The 24,964-nt window shown below is 36.8% G+C and overlaps 1 protein-coding gene across 11 annotated transcripts; it reads left to right on the top strand.

Annotated features, from left to right (window-relative positions):
* Positions 1 to 39: 39 nt before the first annotated feature.
* AIMP1 (aminoacyl tRNA synthetase complex interacting multifunctional protein 1) lies at positions 40 to 24,392 on the top strand. Of its 11 annotated transcripts, none has more exons than XM_085546646.1 (8): positions 40 to 78; positions 12,746 to 12,774; positions 17,150 to 17,283; positions 18,111 to 18,224; positions 19,576 to 19,731; positions 21,192 to 21,403; positions 22,764 to 22,932; positions 24,143 to 24,392. In XM_085546646.1, the coding sequence occupies exons 3-8, from the start codon at positions 17,169 to 17,171 to the stop codon at positions 24,307 to 24,309; spliced, it is 933 nt and encodes a 310-aa protein (XP_085402772.1). In that variant the 5' UTR covers positions 40 to 78; positions 12,746 to 12,774; positions 17,150 to 17,168; the 3' UTR covers positions 24,310 to 24,392. The 11 variants fall into 11 exon arrangements, with proteins under 11 accessions (XP_085402772.1, XP_085402771.1, XP_015716919.2 ...); XM_085546645.1 differs by having other exon boundaries at positions 21,189 to 21,403; XM_015861433.2 differs by lacking the exon at positions 12,746 to 12,774.
* Positions 24,393 to 24,964: the final 572 nt, after the last annotated feature.

Below are 24,964 nucleotides of genomic sequence, written 5' to 3'. Positions count from 1 at the left end.
CAGGCTCTTTCTAGGGCAGCCCCAATGGGCTTCCTCCCTGTGCGAGGCGTGCAGCGCGGCGGTGGCGGCTCGGTTGATGTGAGTGTCGCTTTGCGGGGCGGGGAGAGGGTTTTCGGGCGGTGTGTTGTGGAAGGGGACGAGGGTTGGAGGTGGGGAGGTGCCGTCGGGGCTTCATGTGTGCGGGAGGGTGGCCTTGCGGGTCTGGATGTCTGTAGGGAGGGAGCAGCTCCAGGGCTGTGAGCGCCTGGAGGCCACAGAGCGCCTGCTGAGCTGTGCATAGGAGTTGGTGTCTGAGTGAGAAGGAGATACTCCCTCTGTTTTGCCAAATCTATAGATTCTCGGTGTCTGTGTGGAGATTTCAGCGAGAGAAATATAGTATAACAGCATACTGTCGTCATTAGATATACTTGCAGGGTTTAACCTGCAGCTCCTGACTCTTTGCGGAGAAGCGTGGAGTTGGTAAGAAGGATGAGCTTATGGTTTATTACTTGTTAGGTTACATTAGCAGCATACCACCAGTGTTGTGTGGCAGAATTATTGGAATACCGTACACCTTGAGCTAAATAGTAACCACCTTTCTGCTGAATTCAATGACTTGCAGTGGTATTTTCTTCATTTTGCAAAATAGCTACTAAGTTGTCCTTGCATTTCCAGCTCTTTCTATTCCTTTAACTCAGATTTTTTTTAATATTTCCATTGTGGTTCACTGATAGGTGTGGTTCAGGATACTTTACATGAGTTCTGTAGTAACTCAAAGCAGTGATCAAATATACCACCTCATTTTCATATGCCTTCTTCATTCACTTGTTCTAGTTACGTTCAAATAATAATACATTATTTCACAGACCTGTTGGAAAGTAAACCACAAATCTGTATAAACAAAACCAAAGTACTAAAACTGCTTTTCAATGTCGAATATTATTAAGGATTACAGTGTTTAAATGCTCTGTGGGCCTTAGTAACAAATTCCCCTTAAACAAATCTTATCAAATAATCAGTAAAGTGTTTTCTTTTATATCCAGCCTAAGGGATCTTTGCTTGACATATTTTCCTCTCTCATCTTAACAGTATGTTCTTGTTACGATAATCCTGGCTTGAAATGATTTTAAGAAGTATATTGTTGAATTGCTTTGATGTTTTGTCAGCAGTGAAGCCTAAAGATGTATGAGGCTGTAGACTGAATTAAGCCAAAGTTACCCTTATAACCAACTTCAGCAGATTTTGTTTGTGGAGTTTTTTGGTTTTGTTTCTTTCATCATATTAACGTGATACTTTATATATATATATATATATATATAAAAGCTCTTAGAAAGCAGTAGAAGTATCTCGTACATTCTGGAGGGCACAAAATCAATAATGGTATTGGAGTGAGGAATAGATCTTAAATTTTCAAGACAAGAATGTAATACGTTGCAAAACAGGAGATGAGTTTTATCCTAGTTGTACGTGGACCGATTCTCTCCTATGTAAAAAGTAATCATCATAAGGATACTAGCATGGGTCTATCCATGTATCCATGGATTTCCTTTGAATTTCCTGGCTGTTAGTAATTCTTACTTCATAATACATTTGATCTTCATGCAAGGAAGAACTTTTTAATTTATCTTTTGGCTTTTGTTTCATGCTGTTTGTTTTCAAGCTCACTACGTTCACTGGTTCTTTTGAGTCAACCACTGCGTTGTGTTGCTAGTGGAATATATGTCTGCTTCTCAGTATACTGTAGAAATTGCATTAACTTTGGAGACTTAAATACTCAATGACATTGATTAGTTGGCAAATAGTAAATTCTCAATGAATTGGAGAACATAGTCCAACTTCAGAGGATGGAAAGAGCATTATAAATGCCTAAAAGCACAGTGAAATATATTTATATAGTAGAAGTGAGTGTAAAGCTCACTCAGGAGAAGGAATGATCAAGTGTGGAGCAATAGGAATCTGCTGTGTCATGCTTTTGAGCTTTTCTGATTAGGAGTTGTTGGTTTCATGTAACAGATGTACACATGGACAGATTTCATTCACGTTTGTCTCTTCTGTGGAAGTGTTTTCTAAAACCTAAAAAATTTAAATGCCAGGCAATGCAGATAAAAAGGAATAGCCAGCATAGAAGACACATGCTATGAACATCAGACTTGAACAAAGTAAATAGCATATCCAGTTTCTTCAGCTGATAGGAATTCTGCGACTGCAGTCCTGCAGAGAAACCCTGGTAACTTGGTTAGTTTTCCTTCCAAACATTTACCTGTATGGTTCTTATTACCATCACCAAGATACATTTCCCTTGTTACGTTTCCTGCCATATTTGCCCTTTGGGTTTGGGGAAATGAATGTTTAGATTCCATTTCCATGGTTACCTTAGTATTAAATAGTAGCAGAATGTTCCTCTGATAGCACTTTTTTTTTTAAAAGCTTTTCTTTTTCTCCCTCCAGTGTAGTAAAAACCATCTTTACTCATTATTGAATACAGTCTCAGAAAGGTTTGGATGCTTCTCAAAGAAGCCTTTTGAACTTTTTTAATGTATGTAGAGGTTCTTTTCTTTAAAGAAAAAAAGGTTTACTGGGTAGGCTCAGTGGCTACAGATCAGGAAGTCATCAGTTGTCCCAGTTTTCTTTTGGAAAACAAATTGGCTGCTGCATTAGGACTTCAGATGTGCATTGACAGCGATGCATTTGGTTAGAATTATCATGAGCCCTGTAACATACCTGCTGCTGTCTTAGTCTTGCAAAACCTGTATGAAAGAACCCAAATTAGGAGCTTGATGTGTCATCCATCAACAACATATATTTTTTTGACACAGAGTAGGCATTGTGCAGTCTCATTAGTATTGTAAGGCTGTCTTCTGTTTGTCTAGAAGATGGTAAGAGAGCTAGGGTGATTCTTTAAATAAAAAAAAAGTAGCATGGAAGATTATAATGATATGTGACATTTTACTTACACCCTTCCTTTTGAGAGGTGCCCTTTTAAAGAAATCCAGATAAAATTCTAGGAAGAAACCCAAAATGCTGGAACTGTACCTAAGAGCACATGCTCTGTGATAGAAATGGTAACAGACTGGCTATAAACCACTCTTGCTCATATACCAGGCAGATGTGATAGGAAAAAGAAAAGATCATGTTAAGAACTGTTGTGTATCTCTTAACTTGCAGTCTATTAAAAATAGTCTTTCTGTACAAATCAGGAATAATGTTCCTCTACCTGTCTGCAAGTGTACCTATAAAGCTGATACAGCTCTAATATGAACTTTCTAACTGCTCTCTCTCATTAAGAGAGGCTTGATTATAACTTTTTTGTTATTAAATATCTGTCCAATGAGGATCCCTCTTCAGTGTTTTAAAGAGTTTAGTCTATTTTAAGCTGCATCCGTCATTAGACTTCTGTGTGTGGTGTTGACCTCGGCACTGGAGCATGTGCCTACTCTGTGTGCACATCAGGCAAACAACAAAAGCCCTATAAGGTAGTGTTTAGACTAGCTAGTCTTTTTTCTGCTCACTGTGGCTGCAAGACACTTCAGGCTCAGCCCTCAGCAGGTTCTTCCTTCCTCACAGGTATGGGATAGTGGCTTCCCACAGCAGGGCCTGTCCTGCCCGCCTTGAAAGGATGTTGTAATCTGCTCACCAGCATCACACATTTGCAAATTAATTTATATACCAGTTTCTTCAGAATATGAAAGTAACACGTTGATGTTGTATTTCACAAGTGATTTATTTTTCGTTTTTCACAGTTAGCAAATCTTTGATGTGTTTTGTTCTTCCCTGTTACTATACCTGAATGCAGGAAAATAACACAATATTACAAAGGTAGATTTTACTGCTTTTTTTAAAAAGTTAAAACACTGGGATATATAAAGAGGAAAATGTCATTGTTTTTCTAACACATAATGTAATGAAAATACCTTAGCAAGAGGGAGCAGCAGACCTCAAGCTCATTCTCATCTATGTGTTATACCTACGTTGCTTTGGATGCATTTGCCTAACCTGTTTTTAAAACTCTCCCATGGTGGATATTCCACAACTTACATAGGCAATCTGTTTAGTCCCTTGCTCTTACTTGGAAGTTTTCCAAATGTCTAACTTAAATCTTCCTTGCTTCTTCCTGTTTGCACTAGACCTGGTGAACAGTTTAGTCCTGTTCTTATACCAGCTTCCTTTATGTTTGAAGAAGGGAGACCAAGTCTCCCGTCTATCTTCTCTTCTATAGACTAAACAACTTCTCCCATGCTTTTTGATCTCCTTTGAAGTGTCTTTAAAAAGTTAAGGGATAGGAGAATCTGAACAAAAGCACATCTGAGGCAATTGTGGGGGGTCTTGATACTCATGAGTACAATGTGCGTGTCGCTTGGGAAGCCTATTGAGCAGCTGGGACATTTTGTCTGTGATAAACACGGATAGAAAGCTTTCCTGCTTGTCTTGCCTTTACCTCCTCCTGTCTCCTACCTTCTTTTGTAGAGAATTTACAAGCCTGAGCAGATTTGTGTTTTTTAAAGTGATGGGAAGAAAAACATTAAGGGAATAGATTTCCAGATAAGAGCTTGTACTCCTCTAATGTTTGTGGTGTGGTATTACATTAACTGATCAGTGGGTGACTGAGCCATAGATACATTAAATGGTAGAGTATGTAAGAGGCACAAAGTGTTTTTCAGGCAGGTATTTCCCTCTTGAAAAATGTGGCCTTTCCAATTCCAGTCAGTGAACTACATCTGACAGACAGAATGAGAGAAAGCACTTTATCACTGTGTTCACTTGAGTAGCTTGATAGCTCCCCCTATTTTGAGAATGTTTCTATGTTCTTTTGAGTACAAATATACTCGTTCAGATTTATATCAGGAGAGTCAAGGCATACTCTGCTTCTGACAAATGCTTATAATACAACATGGTTAGATGTTATCAGTTCTCACCGTACTAGGAACAGTAGCTTATAATACCAATCATGGCCTTCTCCTGGATGATATTCTCTAATATCAGGTTGATGGTCCAACCCTCCCAAAAATATCAGTTTAATTTATGTTGTTTTTTTTTTTAAATTTATTCTCCTAAATAAATCATATTAAAAGTGGGATATCTATCAAGACCAACACATGGTGGCTGTTTCAGACTTTAGTGTTCTCTTACTTTTGTATCACTAGCTTATAGCAATATTTAGAATTTTATTTTTTCAGTATGTTTAAATGAATGGGCTAGATCAAATGGTTCAAATGAGAAACTAAAAAAGAGCAATTCAGTTACTTACTTGTGTCTTTATAAGAATTTCTTTTGCTGTGTTAGTTGATTTATTTACTTCAATAACCTAATGTGGCTTCTTATAGGCTAATCTTGAGCATCATTAGCAGTGATATGATACCACTAAGGAATTTCTTTCTGGATGATGTTGTATATTTTTCTTGACTGTCCTTGGCTCTATTCTTCTTCTGTAACTTAACAAATCTCATCCACTGTAGGGACAGGCAGCAAGAAATGTATTGCTTTAAACCCAATAAGGGTAGCAGTCAAAATGTGGCAATAAAGAAGGAATCACTTACTCCCTTTCTAAGGATCAGGGCTCACCACTCTAAAGGAAGTTGTCTCTATGTAGATATACTTCCCTTGTGGCTGCCAGCCATAAAATCTACCCTTCTTAAGGGGAGCCTTTTTTCATTTTCTCAGAGAAACTGAGAAAATCTTTAGTGTTAATAACGTTATCTACTGAGGTAATGAATAAGTGAGTTGACGAGAGTGTCATCTCTGCCTATGGAGTTGAAGGCTAAGGTTTCTTCTAAAAGATGCTCATGATTTAGAGAGTTATGATGGTTTTCTGTTTTGATGTTTGAGCTCATTGGTGAAGGTCTGTAACAGTAGCTGTTATTGCTTGTTGATATTCTCTATTTCTAAAGAAAATTATTAATGGTACTCTAACGAAATGCTAATTTCATAGAACTCCTGCCTGAAAAGTGTAATGAGTAAAGAAACATTCTAGGAAAGAGCCACTTTCTGCTAACTTAGCTCTCCTATTTTGTTACACTTCACATTTTTGTATAGAATTCTGAAGTTCTTGTGCCAACCTTATATAATTAAACAGTCTAGGGAGTGCCCTTTGTGTCCAAAAAACAGTGGGGAAGCTTGAACTAGCACTAATGCTGGAAGGCCATCTATACTGTATTTACTGATCATTAGTTAAATGCACTTCATGTGTAAAAACCCATTCCCTCCCACCCCCCTATGCCCCCCCAAATGCTGGAGGAAAAAAAGCCTGACAGATTCTGTGTTGGATTAGAGGAAAATTGAATTCCTCTCATAACTGCTTCCCTGGTGTGTTGTCTCATATCCTAATTATCTGAAAGCAGACAGATTCTGAGATGCTTTTTACATTTGAAAGCAGTTGGCAATGCATAAAACATCTCTAAAAACTGCCTTGTGTTCACAAATCTCTTCTTGAGATCATTTGGTGCAATTTTTTGGCATAAGATTTTCCATTACAGAAGACTTTTATTTCCATTTCCTTCGCATCAGGAGCTTTCCCAACATAGCATCAACTGTGTATGGATTGATAGTTTAAAGATTAGGCTCTTACTTCAGGACCCTCTCGGAAACGATCCATGGCTATTGGATCTTGTTTCTATCCCAGAGTGTTTCTCAATTACACTTTAATATACAGCTTTGTAGTGGCGTTGTATTTCAGACTCAGAAGATAAGTGAGCAAATCATTTCAGCAGCTCAGTGGGCTGGAGCAGCTAGGGACTGTTATTCCCTCAGGAGCGTACATGTTTGCACATGGCATGTAAAAGGGACTATGTTAGGCTTAGTAGCAGCTGCTCTGGAGTTAAGGCTGTAAGTTCACGTTCTTGCTCGTTCTCCTGTAAGCTTTGAAACCTTCTGTGTGAAGTGGTCTGGTAATTGGTAACAGTCACATATAGAGGAAGTCACCATTGCCAACTAGGATATGACACTGAATTGTACATCGGGGAAATTAATCTGTTCTTAAGGGTTGAATTACCCTGCTACATCACAGTGGGTAAGTAATTTCACATCCATGTGGCCATCTATAAAATAACACTAACAATAAGAACTTATTTTTCCTTTGCACGAGTTACCTTTACTTTCTCCATAATTAAGTTTTACTGAGAATTTGCTTGCGAATTTACATGTTTCGAAATTCTTATAACAGGTTATTTGATTTTAAAATAATTATTTTAAATGGTTGGGTTTTTTTCGGGAGATAAATTTAGGTTACAGTGAAATCATAATTAGCTCAATAGTAAACTATGGAAACAAGAAGTGTTGACTCTGTAGATGAAAAACTGCCAGTCACCTGTAGCTGCTTCAAGGATTTTACTTCTGGATACTGCCGGTCTTAGTAGCTGGTGTAACTGCTTTTCATGTCCAAGATGAACACAAAATATTTGGGTTTTTTTTTGTTCTTCCTCTGCGCAGGTCTAGGCTTGGAATGGAAAACATAACTTGCATCCTATAAGTTTTAAGAGCTCTGATCTGCTTAGAAGGCAATAATTTCAAAACAGCTTACTTTATTGATACTGTGAAAAGATGCGATTTTTGCTGTGCTTTTTCTTAAATGGTGCTTAAATGTTTATAGATAATAAGATTCAGAAGTTCAGTTCTTTTCTGTACCGGTGCATGAACTTTTTTTGCGAGAAGCAATTTGTGAGTACATTTAGTGTTAAATTAACACAGGGAAGAAGACGGACACAGCACTTCAAGAGCTACAGTTGCCCAAGGAATGGTAGAAGATGCTTCAAGAAACTGTTGATCTCCTCCAGTTTAGAACATAAGAGATATTTTGGATCTTTTGAAGGATGGTGCTTCAAGATGGCCCTCTTTGTGGTATAGGAAAGTCAGCTAGAGTGACTAGTAAGTCAAATAGAATAGCTCAGGTTGGAAAAGACCTTAAAGATCATCATGTCCAACCACAACCTAACCATACTACCCTAACTCTAACAGCTCACCACTAAACCATGTCCTTGAGCACCACATCCAAATGGTTTATTATATATATGTGTGTATATATAAAAATACTGTTTGTTTTCATGGGGTTTACATTTAATTTATCAGTTTTGGCAGCTGATGTAGTGTAGAAATTAAGTATATAAAATCTGAACAGTGGATTTCTGTTGATAAGAATTAATTGATTCTCATTTTAAAACTTAAAAAACTGAAATGTAAGTATTTGCTGAACAAGTGAGAAAGTGTTGGTTATGTTTTTTGTATACATGTGAAGGGCATCTTTCAGTAAAATTTTGCTTAAAATCAGTAGTGGATGTGATGTAGCTGTGTATTAAGATAGTGCTGTTCCATTTGTTTTTTGTATCTCAGCAGCAGCAAAGCTATCATTTGTGATTCCAAGTGTTCTTTATATGGTTATTTCCTGGCCTTCATTTGGAAATTATTGATAGTTGTTGTACAGTCTTTGTACAGAAGTTTGGTGGGATTTTTCATGCTAAGAATAGAAAAGTCTTCATTTGCACAGATGGAAATCTTCTGAAAACCTTTTTCTTCCAACTTCTTTCTTTCTGTAGGGAGAAAGTTAAAGCTGTTGATCCAGAAGGGAGAGTAGTTAGCTGTGATACCTAGTAGTTATGTGTGGAGATAATTGCTAGGAATTGTAACTTTATGCATGTGATTAAAGGGAAAGACTTGTGTTTTGGATCTGACCTTGAGAATATGAGGTGGAATATACTATAGTAACATGCATTTCAAGTGACCTGTAACTGCTTCTGGCTGTTGAGGATTAGTGGTTGTCAACCCACTTTAGATTTGAAAGTTTATTTAGGCTTTTCACTCCACAGCTGAATAATTAATTTTTCTCTGCACTGGCTAAGTTAGTATCTTTATGAAAGATTTTCATTAAAATATTGTTCTGCTTTACTAAGTGATGAAATTCAACATTGGAAAGTGCAATTATTTGTGTGATGAATGAAATGAGGAAGGCAAACGTGTGTGGGAAGTTAGCTTAGGTAAATATGAATCTGTGATGTGAGTTCAAAGGTCTGTAAGGACTGACTGCTTTTGCTTTTCTCTTTCAAGGCAGCTTCGTTGCTCCCTTTTAAATAACATTTGCCATCGTTCTTGCATTGATTACACAGATATACAGACATGCACTCACATACATGCATGCTTTTGAGTTTAATTTTCTTCAGCCTTTATTTGGCTCACGTAAAAGAATAGCAGGGATTTCTGCCTCAGTAAATACAAGCAATTCTTAATGCAGTTGTAGTTTGAGAGCACCGATCCTCGTGCTGTGTATCTGCATGGTGTCTGCTGAATGCTTTTGTGAGTGAATAATGATTATTTTTAACATCTGAGCTTGCATTTGTGGAACGGTTAAATCCAGCTTTATCTTAGCTCTGCTACAAAATACTAATTCTACATGGTGAAAAGCTAGTACTGAGGTGAAAGACTTTCAAGAATCCCTGTTGTAGCAGTTGAACTTTGTAAGATGATTAGCAGGCACCTTTTTGCCATTAGGAGACTTAAGAATTGAAATTTCATGACTCTAAATTGAAAAGAGAGTCAGTCATCTTGTTTAGTGTCCAGTCAGTACAGTGACTTTGCACCCCTTGCAAACATTTGGTATGTCACTGAACTATGCTTTGTGTTTTCAGTTTCTCCACGCTTCTGAGGAGAGGCTGTCTGTAAGGTGACTTTTTGGTGGTTAAGTTTTTTTGCCATGTATTGCCCAGGCAAACCCAAAAGAAAAAGAATGGACTTTGTGAAGTGTTTTAATAGTATGTATGTTTTCAAACAAACACGGGAGAGGAGTAAATGTATCTTATTGACCTTATTATGACAGCTTTGCATGTTCTTAGGCAAGTAGTGTGAACAGTCACTTTTTTTTAGTATAAAGTTACAGCAAACAATAAAAATATCCATGATCAACAGGTGGCAGAAGATGCAGAAATACGGTGCAATCTGCCTGAATTATGGGTATTTTACTCTCTAGTTATGATAGTAATCTAAAGCTTTCACTCCCCCGTAAAACCCTAGAGGATGAGCAGCAGTACAGATTCTTGGAGTTCTTCTGTGGCATCTGCTGACCCTGCAGACTTGCTCAGATGCAGCTGAGTCCACTTATATTTCTGAGTGTATAAGCATATGTGTGTGTAATTGTGAAGTCCATCACCTGTCAAGGAAGTTTTATGGGGATACTTTGAGACATGCATAGCAGCTACTTTTTATTTATTTTAATGCAGCGGTATCCATTGGATATGCGGTGCTTTGGAAAACTAAGCTTTTATAAAGAAATAAATGTACAAGTTATATCTTTTTCATTGCAGGAGTTATGTAAGAATTCCTTCTGCACGTGGTGATCGTTTACTGTAGGATTCTTATAGTGCTATTAAAACATTAATGCAGCAAGATCCAAAAGAGAGACACTGCTGAAAAAGTCCATGAGGTTGTCCAGCTGTTCTGGCATAGAAGCTGCTCCTTAAATTTCAGACTGTGCTGTAAAGCACAGCCAGATGAATCTCTGGTGAACTTCCAGGGGACCTGGCAGATGCAGTGGGCGCGTAATTTGTTGGAGCTGAATTCAAGCAGTGCAGAGAAGGTTCTTTTCTCGAGCAACCCAAGAATTACTGGCCATTCTGCTTAGAAAATTAAGCTGCATATAACTTTCTATGAAGTATTTATTGATACTGAAAAATTTTTGGTAGCTGTGAGGAATCTTGTTGCAAATGACATCCATATCTCATGTCTTTTGTCCTAACCTGGACAGTTAAACCTGCTCCTGGTAGTCATGTCTCTGCTTTGTTTAATCCTTGGGGTGTCTGCTTAGACATATGAGAGAGCATGAAGAGCATTTGGAATTTGGAAGTTGTCAGTAGTAAAACTTTGCCCAAGCTTGTGGACAGAATATAAATGAAGCTGCAGCTACTCTTCACTTCCCTTAAACCTTTGAGTGCTACAGCTGTGGAGAATTAAGATGTGATGCAGTTAATTAACGGTGTAGTATCTACTCTATCTTGAAATGCAAACTTGCGCTAAATATTGAAATATTATTTTTCTTCTATTTCTAATTATCTGTCCTATACAGATCTGAAAGACTCACTTGAATTCAGATTAAGCCTGTTTTGATGCACTTAAAGGAAGAATTTAATGCTTTTGCATTTGTTTGTCATAACAAAGAATTGACTTTTTTTTCCCATGCATTCCTTCTGATAGTTTTAGTTCTATTTGTCTTTGGTACATCCTTCTCTTTCAAGAGTGACTTGTCTTCATATTTAAAAATATTCTTGAGTAACTTGCTTCAAAATTGATACCAGTGGTTGAGCTTCTTGTACTACGTTCCATCCCATTAAATGCATGTATTTTTTTCATGCTGTGTTTTTCAATACGCAGAGGTTTGGATTTGTGTGTTTTTACTCTTTCCAGCCCTTTAAAATAGGGAGGGGTAAGCTCTTAGGACTACTAAAGGACCTGTCTGCAGCTGAGATTGAGCTTGATTTATCTGGCAGCCATCAGGGTTCAACTGTAGTCTCCAGAGCCAGCAAATCATTTCCTAGGGCTGGCATTGCTTCTTGGATGGATGGTGTTAGACATGTTAGTTGTTTGGAAATCTGCAAAGTAATTATTCTGAGTCTCAGTACAAAAATGTGAGTTGAAATAACATATGGCAGAAATCTACGATTGTGCCTTATGATTTGCTGCTTGGCAAATTGCTTTCAGTATGGGCTACACATTTGTTTATAGTTTATGAATACTTTAAAAAGTGTACTTAAGTGCTCCAAAAATAACAACAATAATAATAACAAGACTTGGACTATTCAAGTGTTTAAAGCCGCAGTCAAACCAATTGCTTGTCGGGCAGAACAAAGAAAATAGAATTCTTAAGTCTGTTTGCACTAAGCCTGCAAAACTTTTTATTCCTTGCTTTACAGCATTCTTTTATGACTAAGGCTGTAATTCCTTGTTTATCATATCAAAAGCAGAATTTATTCTTTTAGCAAAGTGTAAGACAATAATTAAAGTTTCATTTGATGTTTTACACTTCTAGCGCCTGGTAGGTGATCGCTGATCTACTACAGTGAGTCAAAAATGAGTTTCTGTTGTGACTTAGTGATCATGTCTTGATTTTTGAAGTGTTATGCTGAAATGATGAATAATGCTCCAAATGTTGGCATCGTAAACAGTCCGGCTTCATTTTAAATGTTATCGTTGCTAGTTGTTGCTGTTCAAGAGCTTGCCATCATTCTGCCAGAAATACTTTCTCTATGTTTCCTTTGCTGTGTATGAAGAAAAGCACAGGTAGAGATGTACTTTTTGGTCATTTATGTGTTTAGTTTAGGATTTCAAAGCATGTTTTTAGTCTTGAAGTCTTTGACAGTGTGAGATTTGGAAAACCTGTGCTCTTTCCTTGCAGAGCAGAGCTAACACTTGTGAAAGATGGGTGGATTAAACCTTAATATGTAATTGTCTTTTCAGTGTAGGTGAAATTATATTTAAGTGTAATGGCTTCTTATTATATTAGAATGGCTTATTATGGCTTCTTACTATATTAGAACTAAGAAACAAGAGTTTTGATCATTAAGTAATTGCAAGCAATGCAAAAATTGTGTTTATTTTGCATAAAGACCTTAAAAGCAGATTTTTTTAAACCTCTTGTTTTGAGAGCTCTGTGAACAGCATTTTGTTCTGCTTCAGTTTGCAATTGGGGAATTATATTTTCCTATGGACGAGAATGTGTGTGATCATAGTGACTTCAGGTAAGTAATTCTGATTCCTTTCTGCCTCTTGATGCCAAAAAATCTTTCTTCCTTTGCAGCTGCTGTTCCCGAGAAGGAGTATTTGGGTGTAAGTGTTGTAAGTGCATTTCTCAGTGTGTAACAAGAATGTGAATATAGTTCAAGATCCAACATCTTGAGAAGAGAATTGAACGGTAGCAAAAGGCATGAGCTTGAAACTTCTTGAATGCACTTGATTTCCAAAATGTCTAAGCAATAGAAGAGCACTTCTACAGTTGTGCAGCTAAATGCAATAGAACATTGCCTCTCCAATGACTAATTGGGGCTGCTGCACGTTTTCTGTACTTCTGTTACTGAAGCAGGGAGGTAATCAAGTGAAAACAAAGATTTGATGTCGGAAGTAATCGGCCATAGCCTATTTCTGTTATTTAAGAACTTAAATTTGTGTAGTTCTGAAAATGAAGCCCTTCTCCGTACCAAAAAATGTGAAATGAAATTAGATATCACAGGTCTTATCCAAAAGTATTTACAGCATCAGGTCTAGAATAGTTTATAAAGAATTAGGAGGATACAATAAGAGAAAATGTGCTTTAAAGCATGAATTCTGCCTCTGCTGTAAGCTGCCCCATATTCTCATCTTTCAGGAACATCTTTATTGCGGCAATCTTTCAATTGAGCAAAAGATAGCATACCTTCACTCTCCTTCTGTTTTGATCTGATCACTACTGTTCCTTACTTTGCAGAATAAAAAGGTGTGATGTGAGATTCTTAAATCTTCTTCACTGCGTGTCCTGACAGTTCATGGAAGTGCAAAGCACGGGAAAGCAGAATCTGGCAACCAGCTGGCATGTTCTGTTACATTTATGGGTTTTTGTAAGATTGTCTGCCAGAAATGACCATTTCAGAAAAAGATGCTCAGAGAGAAGTCTTTGAACACACTTCTTGCAGAAACAAAGAGGTTGTTGATACTTGTCTTTTACAGAAAGTAGAGTATGTTGCAATACAAGCTGAAACCCTTGGCGCATCTTGAGACATCTCATGAAAGAAACAAAGCAGTTTCATTTGAGAACTACTTGAAACTTAAGATCAAAAGCTTAAGAGAAATTGCTGTAAACATATTTAGCACTGGAGAAGTTTTATTACCTTTGTGTTGTTGGTAACTCTTAGAATGAGGTTGATCCCACAAGTTCTGCTTTAGAATGACAAGCTTTAATATGAATAGGGCATTTCAATCAAAAAGCAAACATGTCTCTGTCAACACTTGTTTTCTGTTTGTCGTTGTTTCACGCCGATGACCAGCTGAACTTCTCTCCCAGGTGCTGTTGTGCAGCAGTTTTTCCTTTCTTGCATCCCTCTCTCCCAGAGGCACAACCAGCATTGCTCACAGCTCAGCTCTGGCCAGTGGCCGGTCTGCTTTGGAGCCTGGTGTGGTGAGCTCTGCCAGTTCAGCCTCTGATTGTCTGTGGGTGAGTGTATGTATGGGAGAGGAAGAGGTGAGGAACAGGTAGTTGGGATGATTTTTTTTAACGTTATTTGTAGCAAAATATGACATTTTTCACGTCTCAACATATGTTCAGGTGCAAATGGAATGCACTTGGTTGTGTAGCATCAAGACCCATAGGAAAGAATAAAGATGAAAAATAAAATGCCTGTAAGATGTGTAAAACTTACTGACTTCAAAATGGTACAATAGAAGCTGTCTTGCCACTACAGATATGGTCAGTGCATACGCAGGGAACAGCAGCCTGCAGTTCAGATCTCATACAGTTAGTAATCTTTCTTTGTGTGCTGACATTAAAAAGCATTGCAAGATAAGCTGAGAGCTTTAAAATACTGGCTTTAAAAAAAGAAAGAAAAAACAAAACTTGCAGCTGGAAAATGGAATGCTTGGAGCTAATTATTTTAGGTTTGGGGAGTCAGTTGGCTTCCAGTTTCTGTTTTTTGGTTAAATGATTGCTTTTCCAATAGCAAAAAGTAATTGGTTCCATGTTTGGACCATGGATAGATTCCAAAAACAATTTTTAGAGTTTGTTCTAAATCTTGTCATTAATTTTATTTTTGGGGGGGGGGGGGGGGGGGAACAGATAATATTGAAAAGTAAGATGCAACAAAGTTTGGATTTCTATTCTCCTATCGATCTCTTCATTTTCTGATCTGAATGTAGTCTAATGTCTACATCGATTCTGATAAACTAGAATAAAACATTCTCATTTTGGAATAGTTTGTGCTATATAGGTAATATGATTTACTATAGAAAGCCTTTCCCTTTTGGGAACCTCCTGCATTGGGTGCTGTTGGGAAACAAATGCATGTTTTGTTGTATTAGGAGACTGCAAATACTTTGGAGACCACAACAAGCAGTGCTTTCTGTTGAAGAAGTAAAAAGATAGGGAGCACATTAAAGTCAGGAAATAGAGTGATGAGGAATAAACAATTTTTTTTGTACTGATACAACCCTTACAGTTATTTGTGAAATTACATATTTAATTTGGTAATTGAGTTCCATTACTGGGAAATAGTAGATTTGGAGGCAACACTAAAGGAGGTCTTGCAGGTAACAAAGTAGGAATCAGAGCTTTGAGGTTAAGCGGTTTCCCTTAGCTGAATACACCCAGGTAATTCCAGGCAACTACTCGTGTCAGAAGGCTTGTCTCACTTCTGTAGTTACTCCAGACTTGTATTTCTGAACTGTTTTACCCTATCTTAGGGCAAGGAAAGCAGCCCTTAAGACACAACTGCAAGAAGTGACTTTACTTTCAGTTGGCTCTGGATTGTTTTCTGTAATGCAAACATGCAAATAATCAAACGAAAACCTATCCCTAAGAAGTTACGATTCTTTGTGCTATATTGTTCCAGTTTTTCTTCTAGTTTGTACATCACCAACTGTTTATCTTCTGGGATGGACAGAGTAGCAGAGGGCAAAGGAAATAAGGGGCAGGGAAAAAGTAGACCACAGAGTGTAAACTTTGATTGTTCCAATAGTAACGATGTGAATGTGCTTTGTGTTCCTTAGCAAGGGTGGATCTTAAACAAAGAAACAAAATCGTGCCCTTTTTGGATACAGTTTTATCACACTGCTTTATGGGTTCTTGTGCCTGCACGGCACTTCGTTTCGGCCCCTTGGCTCTTTATATTAGCATCGGAAATACCTATTCCTTATGTTATTGTTACGGTGCTGGGTCTATAGAAATTTATTTGACAAGTGGGAAAATGTCTACCCATTGTAATCATGTAACTTTATTTCCAGATCTTCAGTTCATTAGCCAACTTGGCTAAAACTTGTAAAATGTACCAATTCCATTCACTTTGAAGTTTTAGTAGCATCTCTGTTGTTATTGGCAGAGTTTTCCCTGGTAGTATTGTGTTCCCCTGAGAGAGTATGTAGCTTGCGAGAGATCTTATTGGTATGCAGACAGTAATACCCCAGGCTTTGTATTGTGCTGTGTTGTGCTGTAGTATTTTTATGTTTATTTCCAGTTGACATCTAAATCAGTAACTTACTAGAGTCGCTTTTCTCCTTTTTTAAGAGCCTGGGTTTTTTTTTTAGACTTCAGGAATAATGAATCCTGCATGTTACACATCAAAAAAATATTTTCTCAATGCAGAGATGAATTTGAATATTAAAATTGCCTTAGTTGTCCCGAGGAGATGGTCCTTACACTTCTTTCTTCATAAGGATTTCACACAAGGCATTGCTTGTTTCTGGATCAGTAGTGAAAACCAATAAAAGAAGTTGAATATCCTGAAAGAAAATTTATTTGTTCTCTTATACTTAACTGTTGTTCTCTATTTCTTGTTTCTTGAGTTTGTTACCTGGGTTCCTGGCCTTCCATTTCATTGGAAATAAAATGAGACGAACAAAATTAGTGCTAAATGAAAACTGAAGCTAGAAACCTGCAGTAAAAGTTGCATTAATCAGAGATGAGTAAAAATGCTGATGGATTCTGCTTAAATATAAGTAACTCCTTAATGTATGTGTAACCACAATGTATACAGAATTCAGTACATTCTGAATCTGTTCATTAGAGAGGTTTTGAGATTTTTCTGAGATTTTCTTACTATTAATAAAATTCTGGGTGCAGTTAATACATTTTTCAGATAAAATGAGGAAACGTTTTATAGTGTAACCTTTTCCCTTCTATTTCCCTTTTTGTTTCCCTGTGTATGAATAGATTCATATATTTTGACCTTTCTCATTCAGAAGCTGGAATTTTTCCTGTTTTATGAGGCAAAAAAATGTTTTCTGCACTAGGAAGAAAAGTTGCTTTTTTTTCTGACATACTTAAAAGCAGCTGTCAAACATCAGATTGTGTTTAATATTGCTTTTTGTTAGGGTTTTGCATTAGGAGGTAGAAGCCCGGTTTGTTCAAATAACAGATTTCCTTACTTAGCAACTGATTTTAAGATCTATTTCTTGTAGTAAGATATGTAACATAGATAATATTAAGAAGTAATTAATTTTAAACTCTCTGCTATTTGTCTAGGTTTTTAGCCCGCTACTTGATGAAGATGGCAGCTAACAATGCAGTGCTGAACCGACTGGAGCAGAAGGGTGCAGAGGCTGATCAAGTTATTGAGTACCTCAAACAGCAAATTGCTCTGCTCAAAGAGAAAGCTAGTAAGGAATTCTCTTTTATGATAAACCTGTTAACCAGCTGGTTAAAATTAAAAGCTTATAGAAAAAAGTTACAGAATGTGAACAACTTCATTAGTGCTGTCAGCCTTTTAAGTTCTTTAAAATAAAGCTTGTAATAGTAGCAACTCTTCATTGCCTTGGGGTTTTGTGAGTTTTTTGAAGCTTCTTATTCTGAAATACAAAAGCATGGATGAAAGAGTGATGGCGTAAACAGATTATGGTAATTTGATAAGACACTTTATTTTTTAGGGGAGAGAAAGGCATTTGGGAATGATATGAGACCATGCATTGGCATGCTCCTATTGCTGCCTTTCACCACTATGGGATTCTCTTGAGAGTATCATAGTGCCAAAGTTGATAGTTCATATAAATCAACATCAGTGAATGAAGATGTTCTATATTACAAAGATGTTCAAACCTTTTTTAGTAGATTCATTGGAATTTCCTCTTAGGAATCAATTTAGGAGACTGAAAAATTAGTATATTGAGAAGCAACTCAAGTATAAAAGTATTGTGGATTTTTTTTTTTTTTTTTAAAGCCAGTTTTAACCAATGAAAAAGTAGGTCTTTAAATACAACTAGTAATATGCTCTTTTAAGGTTTTTTTTATGCTTGGCACATCATATATATATATATTTATATATATATATGTATATATGTATATGTGTGCGTGTGTATGTATGTGTGTGTGTGTGTGTATATATATATATGTATATATATATTTCTTTTTTTAACAAAACTTTTAACATGCCAAGTGGTAAATGCTAATTATTCAAGCCAATTGTTTTTAACTTTGAGTGAACTTATAGTCTTGCAGGCATCCCTCCGAGAAGAGAAGAAGCTCCGTGTAGAAAATGCAAAACTGAAGAAAGAAATTGAAGGGCTGAAACAAGAGCTGATTCAGGCTGAAATTCGAAATGGAGGTGGGGACAAAAGTCCTGTCTTCAGGAAACAATGATCCAGTTAGTTCTTAGATGTGTAGTTAGTTCCTGAAGGGGACAAAGTCTTTAGCAGTGTCTGTTGTGATAGGATGAGGGGAAGTGCTTTCATACTAAAAGGAATATTTTGATTGTATATAAGAAAAGCGTTTTTTATGTTAGGTGAAATGCTGGAACAGGTTGTCTGGAGTGATCGTGGTGGTTGCCCTGTCCTTGGAGACAGCCAAGGTCAGGCTGGAGAGGCTCTGCATAACCTGATGGAGCTGTAGGTGTTACTATTCTTTGCAGGGGAGTTGGCCAAATAGCCTTTATAGGTTCCTTCCAATTCAGATGATTGCATGTCTTGTGCTATCTTACTTCTTTTTCTTTTGGTATGTGTTTCTATGACATCTCTTATAAACTCTGAATTTTCCTAGGTTCGATGGCTATTACAAGTTAGTTACCTCCAGTGTTTTAGTAAGCTGGAAGCATAATAGATGTATGTGCCAAATCTTCATCAGATGTGGAACTGCCTCTTTGTATGATCTTTTCTGACATCACCTCTTATAATGAACCATAATCTTGAATGATGTCAGTAAATTCTTATAATACTATGAAAACTGATATATGTTTAACGCTTCTTCCTAGTCTCATATTTGTTCTAGCTTGACTGAAATCCCTACTGAAAATGGTGTTATGTAAAACCAACCAGACAAATATAGAATGTTAAAAAATAATCCCCTAAGACTTTTTATTTCTCGGATTTTTGAGATACTGTCTTTCCACAAGAAGCAATTGAAATGGCAAGTAGCTGTTCATGCAACAAAATCACAAGTTCTATTTAAAAAAATAAATAAGGAAGTAATAACTTGTGCAAATCATTTGTGTTGAAGAAGGCTCAATTCTTCAGAAAAGTTATTAATTTTTTAAAAAGAAGCATGTTTGCAGAATGCAGAACTATGGTGACATGTAATTATCAGAGATATTCATCAGTTCAGACATTAATGATGATTTCACCATGCAATGATGTGTTAAAAGAGATCTTTGAAGAGTGTGAGGTAGAATAAATGGATTTCTAATGCTTTATCTGATGAGATTAATAGTAAGGTGAATAGCATTTTTCCCAGTTTAAAAAATATGTAGTCAAAACCTTCATTCTTAACATCAGAATAATCACATATACAATGAGTTCTGTTGTTGGTTTTGTAATTCACTTGACTGCACAGTAGTTGTGAGTTTTTAGGTGTTTAAAGCAAAATTTTCACTTCTCTACTTCTTCATTTATACTGGAAACTTAAAATGTCATATTTCTCCAAGTTTTAGCACCCCTTCTAATTTACATATTCTTAATTCTTAGTAAAACAGGTCGCAGTTCCTTCTGGTACCACCGTTTCTACATCTTCGTTTTCAGAAGATGTTCCACAGCCCACAGCAGTTGCATCATCTGGTTCCAAAGATCATGTTAAAGGTGAAGATGAAGAAAAGAAAAAGAAGGAAAAAGTAGAAAAAAAAGGTATTTTGCTTTATTTATTTATTTATTTATTTATTTTGCTTAATTGCAATAGGGATGGAAACTGTTGGATTTATGGAAGTGCTTTTACGTCATTCTGGGTAGTGGCAAAAAAAAGCAGCTCGTATGGTCGCATGAGGGAAAGTCATGTGTTAATTCTGAAAGTCTTGGAAGAACTTGAATCTAACAAAGGCTGTTATGGTGCAAGTTCTTACTTAAGTGGGGTATACCAAATTTCTTTTAATATAACCGAACTCCCTTATTTAAAAAATTACACCTGTGTTCACACAGAAACAGAGAAACAAGCCTCACCCCCATAATCAAAGACAGTTTATCTTTAATTACATATACCTGTATTACACTTAATTTTATTTTGCTGTAAATGCTAGCACTTTTGATCATACATAAACTGAAATAGTTTTGAAGAGCTATTACTTAATTTAAACAAAAACAAAAATATAATAATTAAGAAAAAAATCTTTTTTTTTTTTTCCCCCAATTTTTTTAGCACATGATATAATTTTGGCTTTGTTCTGGAATAATGATAATCTAATTTGCTTCTCTGGCCCCACTCATAGGAAGGAGAATTTAGTTTAGGTCAATGAAGGGAATTTAACTTATGGTGATAACTAAGTTGGTTTGGCTGAAAGAATAACACACTTGCTTATTTCAACTTTTTCACATGTTTTTTTTTATACTATATGTATCATTGTTCATTCTAATCATCAATGTCACTCAAACAAGACAATTTGTGTAAACTGGATATAGCTTCCTTGTCACAAAAGAATTTCTAACAAGCTGTGTGTGTAATACTGCCTCACTTCTGTTTTATGGTATACAGTGTATGTATAGGTGATAGCAAACATCTGTGTTGTGGTTGGGTAATTGCATTTATCAGTGGAATTTCGTAAGCTTTGAGCATACACTTTTTAACAGTGTATTTGCATTTGTAGAGCAAATATCCTCAGCTAAGGTCATCTGGAAGGGTTGCTTTGCAACTGTAACACTGCAGTTGGGGTGACTTAGAGCCCACCCTCAGGAGCAGTTATTAAGTACTGGTAATGCAATTACTTGTGTTGGTCTAGCTTTCATTTTTTGTTGAAACAATAAGGCAAAACTTAATGGTAATTAAAAATTATTAAAACAGTACTCTTGGGCTTATCAGTGCGGACTTTGCCAGAGCATATTTTGCTTGTTAGCCACGCTTTAAGTTAGTATGACTTCATTTAAAAAAAAAAACAATTCTGCCTTTGGGTGGAAATTGCTCGTAGTAACCATCTGTATGGGAAGGTATCAGGTGATTCTTTTCTGGAAACTAGTAACAGAGGTGCTAAATTTTACTGTTCATTTGCATTTTACACTGAATATATGCTTGATTCTGAGATGATAGCTCACTTTTACCTCGTTAATAAACATGATCTTATGCTATTTTTTCTAACATTTCTTGAACTAAATTTCAGTAGGTGATAAGAAGGAGAAGAAACAGCAGCAAGCTGCTGGAAGTAGTGATTCAAAACCTGTAGATGTATCTCGTCTGGATCTTCGTGTTGGCTGCATTATTACTGCTGAAAAGCACCCAGATGCAGATTCATTGTATGTTGAAAAGGTGGATGTTGGAGAAGCGAGCCCAAGGACTGTTGTCAGTGGTTTAGTGAAATATGTTCCCCTGGATCAGGTACTAACAATATTATTTGTCAAGAGACCACTCTTTCCTGAAGTGTCTTGTGACCATTGACTGTTGTTTGTTAATAAGTGTGTTTTGATTCTGCTAAAAGTTTTGTACAGTTAAAAACAAAAAAAAGGTGAGAGTTGACTTTAGCATTAGCCAAAAAAAAGGAAAAGTATCCATCCCACATGTCAGGCTTTTCTCCTTGCAGTGCTTTTGTCTTGGGAACTTATTCTGACTATTTTTTGATACCTTTGGTATGCAATATACACCTAGGTCAAACAGATCTGACTCTTCCTTTAGGTTTCCTAGTACATTGTGGACAGTCGGTAGTAATGTTTGTACCACCATCTAGACCTTTGAAAGCTTTGCTTTCCTTTTTGAAAAAGAAAAGAGATGCACACTTAATGCTGTTGTTTAACCTGGCAGACAGCTAAAAACCACAGTCTCTTGCTTGTTGCCCCACTACCACCATCCCCCCATGGGATGGGGGAGGGAATTGGTGGAGTGGGGAGGAAGAATAAAAGTAGAACTTGTGGGTTGAGGTAAAAACTATTTACTAATACAGAAAAGGAAGAGAGAAATAATAGTAACGATAATAACAATGTATATGTGTGTGTATGTATATGTTTACAAAACAAGTGATGCACAGGCAGTTCCTCAGCACCTGCCAACCAGTGCCCAGGCAGTCCCCAAGCAGCTGCTGCCCCCGAGCTACTCCCCTCAGTCTTACAGTTCTTTCACATGACATCATATGGTATGGAATATCACTTTGGAAGTTGTCCTCATGCCACCCCCTTCCAATTCCTTGTGCTGCCCAGGCCCCTTTGTTGGCATGGCAGTGTATGAGAAGTTGAAAAACTGAAATGTCCTTGGCCACGTGCAGCACTGTTCAGCAACTAAAAGATTGGTGTGTTGTGGACAGTCGGTAGTAATGTTTGTACCACCATCTAGACCTTTGACATCATTGTTTTTCTCCAAAAGCCAAAGCATAGCATCGTACCAGGCACTGTGAAGAAAATCAGTTCTGCCTCAGTTGAACCAGGGCAACTGTTAGTGTCTGCTTCAGCTGCTTCTCAGTAAAGCTGTGTTTGTAATAGAGCTTTTTACATACCTCCTGGGAAAGGGAGTCAGGTTTCTTCACATTTTCTCTCTACCCAAATTAGCCCTTTAGCAGTTTAGATGTTACTAGTGTGCAGGCATTAAAATTGTGCATCTGTTCTGTGCTTTTCTTGTTTATGTTGAAGTATCTTCATTGTAATTCTTTTGTTAGAATGAAATTTGTCATATCCTACTTCTTCCCACCACCCCAAAATGCCACAGCATTTGGTGTTTAAATACTCACATCCTTCTGTTTTCCTTCCCCAAGATGCAGAATCGAATGGCAATACTGCTCTGTAACTTGAAGCCTGCGAAGATGAGAGGAGTAGTATCTCAAGCAATGGTGATGTGTGCCAGCTCCCCAGAAAAAGTAGAAATTCTGGCTCCCCCACCTGGGGCAGTGCCTGGGGACAGAATCACTTTTGAAGGTTTTCCAGGTAAGCAGTGGATACTTGGAAAATAAGGAGTCTGAAGGAAACAGGAGACGGTTCACGTTTGCAAAAGTGACATCACTTCTTAAGCAGAGAATACTATATATATATATACATAGTTGCATTTTGGTTGAAACCATCAGAACTAGTTATATTAAAACTCTTTATTAGCATGCTAGAACTGTGTAAATAAAGGACTGAAAATATTCAACCAAAAGTTTGAAAATGTAGGGAAATGCTCCTAGAAGTGACTCAGTGCTGTAGAATTAAAACTATTCAGTTTCTTAAAAGTTAGTCTTAATAAGTGTTTCTGTTTTGCATATGTTTGCACAAACACATTTGCTTGTTGCAATTAGCTAAAACACAGCTGTCTATCAAGCACATTGCAGTCCATTTATTTTACAAGAAATGAGAACAGGAGTAGATTATCTCACTGAAAACATTTAAGGAAGAAAATGAGAGGTTGAAATTAGTGTAATTTGTATACGTATGTTAATCAGAAGCTACTGAAGAATACTAGAAACTGGATGCATACACCTTGTACTATAAGCCAATCGGATTTTTCCTGGGAACACTGATAAGTGGAAGAAGGAAGTACTTGACATTTCTGCTCACACAGAGAGCGTGTCGTTTGCCTGTAGGAACTTGTGGCTCACTTGAGATAATCTCAGAGAGGATATATTATCTAGGATTTGCTGTTTGATTCTTGGTTTTTTTTTTTTGTTTTTTTGTTGTTGTTTTTTTAATGTATTTTTCACCTATAAGGGCACCTGCCAGATTCCTTTGATGTGAGTTCTAAAAATGTATTAATTCCTAAAATTAAGATATAGATAAAGCTGTGTGTTAGTAAGCACGGTATTGCTTTACATTTTGTTATGGTCTGCTTCTACTTAATTCTTGGAAATCCTTTTGGTTTCAAGTAAATGTTATAAACCAACAGCTAGCAACAATTTGATTTTTTTAGACAGGAGTTAAGGTCTGCTACTTACAGTATTTTTTCCTATAAAAAACCATTTTGAGAGATAATCTGGAGACAGATTCTAAGCAGTCCCTAATTAAAATTAAAGAATTTGTTTTGAGACTCACAGGTAATATTTCTTTCCCTTAAAAATTTATACAGAAGTTCTATTTAAGCTCTCATTAATGTGTGCTCACATAGAGCTCTTGTATTTCTTATGTGTTGTGTGCTATTAGGTTATTCTTTGTTTTGAAACAGGGGATCCTGAGAAGGAACTTAATCCCAAGAAGAAGATTTGGGAGCAAATCCAACCTGATCTTCATACCAACGACCAGTGTGTTGCTACATACAAAGGAGTTCCATTTGAAGTGAAAGGGAAAGGAGTCTGCAGGGCAGAGACCATGGCAAACAGTGGAATTAAATAAATGATTATTAGCTGCTTGTTCCGGTGTTGAAATGGAAAGTAATGGGAGCACAATAAAAAACATGAGTGTATAACCTTCTGAAATGCATGTCTAATACCTTTTTTTGTTTGATTCTTTTCCTGGAGATACGTAATGCTATACCTGCAACACTAACAATTCACTCATCTTCTTATTATCCTCTTTGAGGTTGTGTTCTATGCAATTATTAACCACTCAGTGTTCAAGACAATTACCAGGGTTCATTCATGAAGGAACTGAAGTCTGATGAGTGTATTTTCTAGGTAACTGAGAAGTTAAGAGAGTCCATGAATCAAGAGCATCTCAATAAGGAAAACTTTCTGCCCTATTCCTTGTGTGCTAACCTCAGTTCAAGAGGTACAGTGCTAACAGCTGGTCAGAAGACTGCAAGTGTCATTGTTCTTGTCATCTTTCAGCGGTATCAGACCTCTTAAGCATTTTTCAGATTTATTATAAACTTCTGCAACTTCTTTTTTGGCTGTGTTTTCTGAGTAGTCTGCAGACAGTTGTGATGAGAGCATTAAACTATGGCCCCTTATGCCTCAGAATATGCAAAATGACGTATTTCAAATATGTTGCTTTGCTAAAATAGGTCTGGAGTTTCATCTTTTTCATCTCAGTTGTTCCTTCCTAGTGA

The sequence above is a fragment of the Coturnix japonica genome, chromosome 4 (assembly GCF_054131305.1).
Source record: "Coturnix japonica strain WE chromosome 4, WE-NBRP24, whole genome shotgun sequence".
NCBI lineage: Eukaryota > Metazoa > Chordata > Aves > Galliformes > Phasianidae > Coturnix > Coturnix japonica.
This window is presented reverse-complemented; position numbering and strand designations above follow the sequence as displayed.

Bases quoted from the DNA above. Each gene is read 5' to 3' on its own strand.
- AIMP1 (XM_015861432.2), top strand. The intron at 21,404-22,763 runs GTACTAACAATA...TCCTTCCCCAAG, and splicing joins AATATGTTCCCCTGGATCAG to ATGCAGAATCGAATGGCAAT. The intron at 22,933-24,142 runs GTAAGCAGTGGA...GTTTTGAAACAG, and splicing joins CACTTTTGAAGGTTTTCCAG to GGGATCCTGAGAAGGAACTT.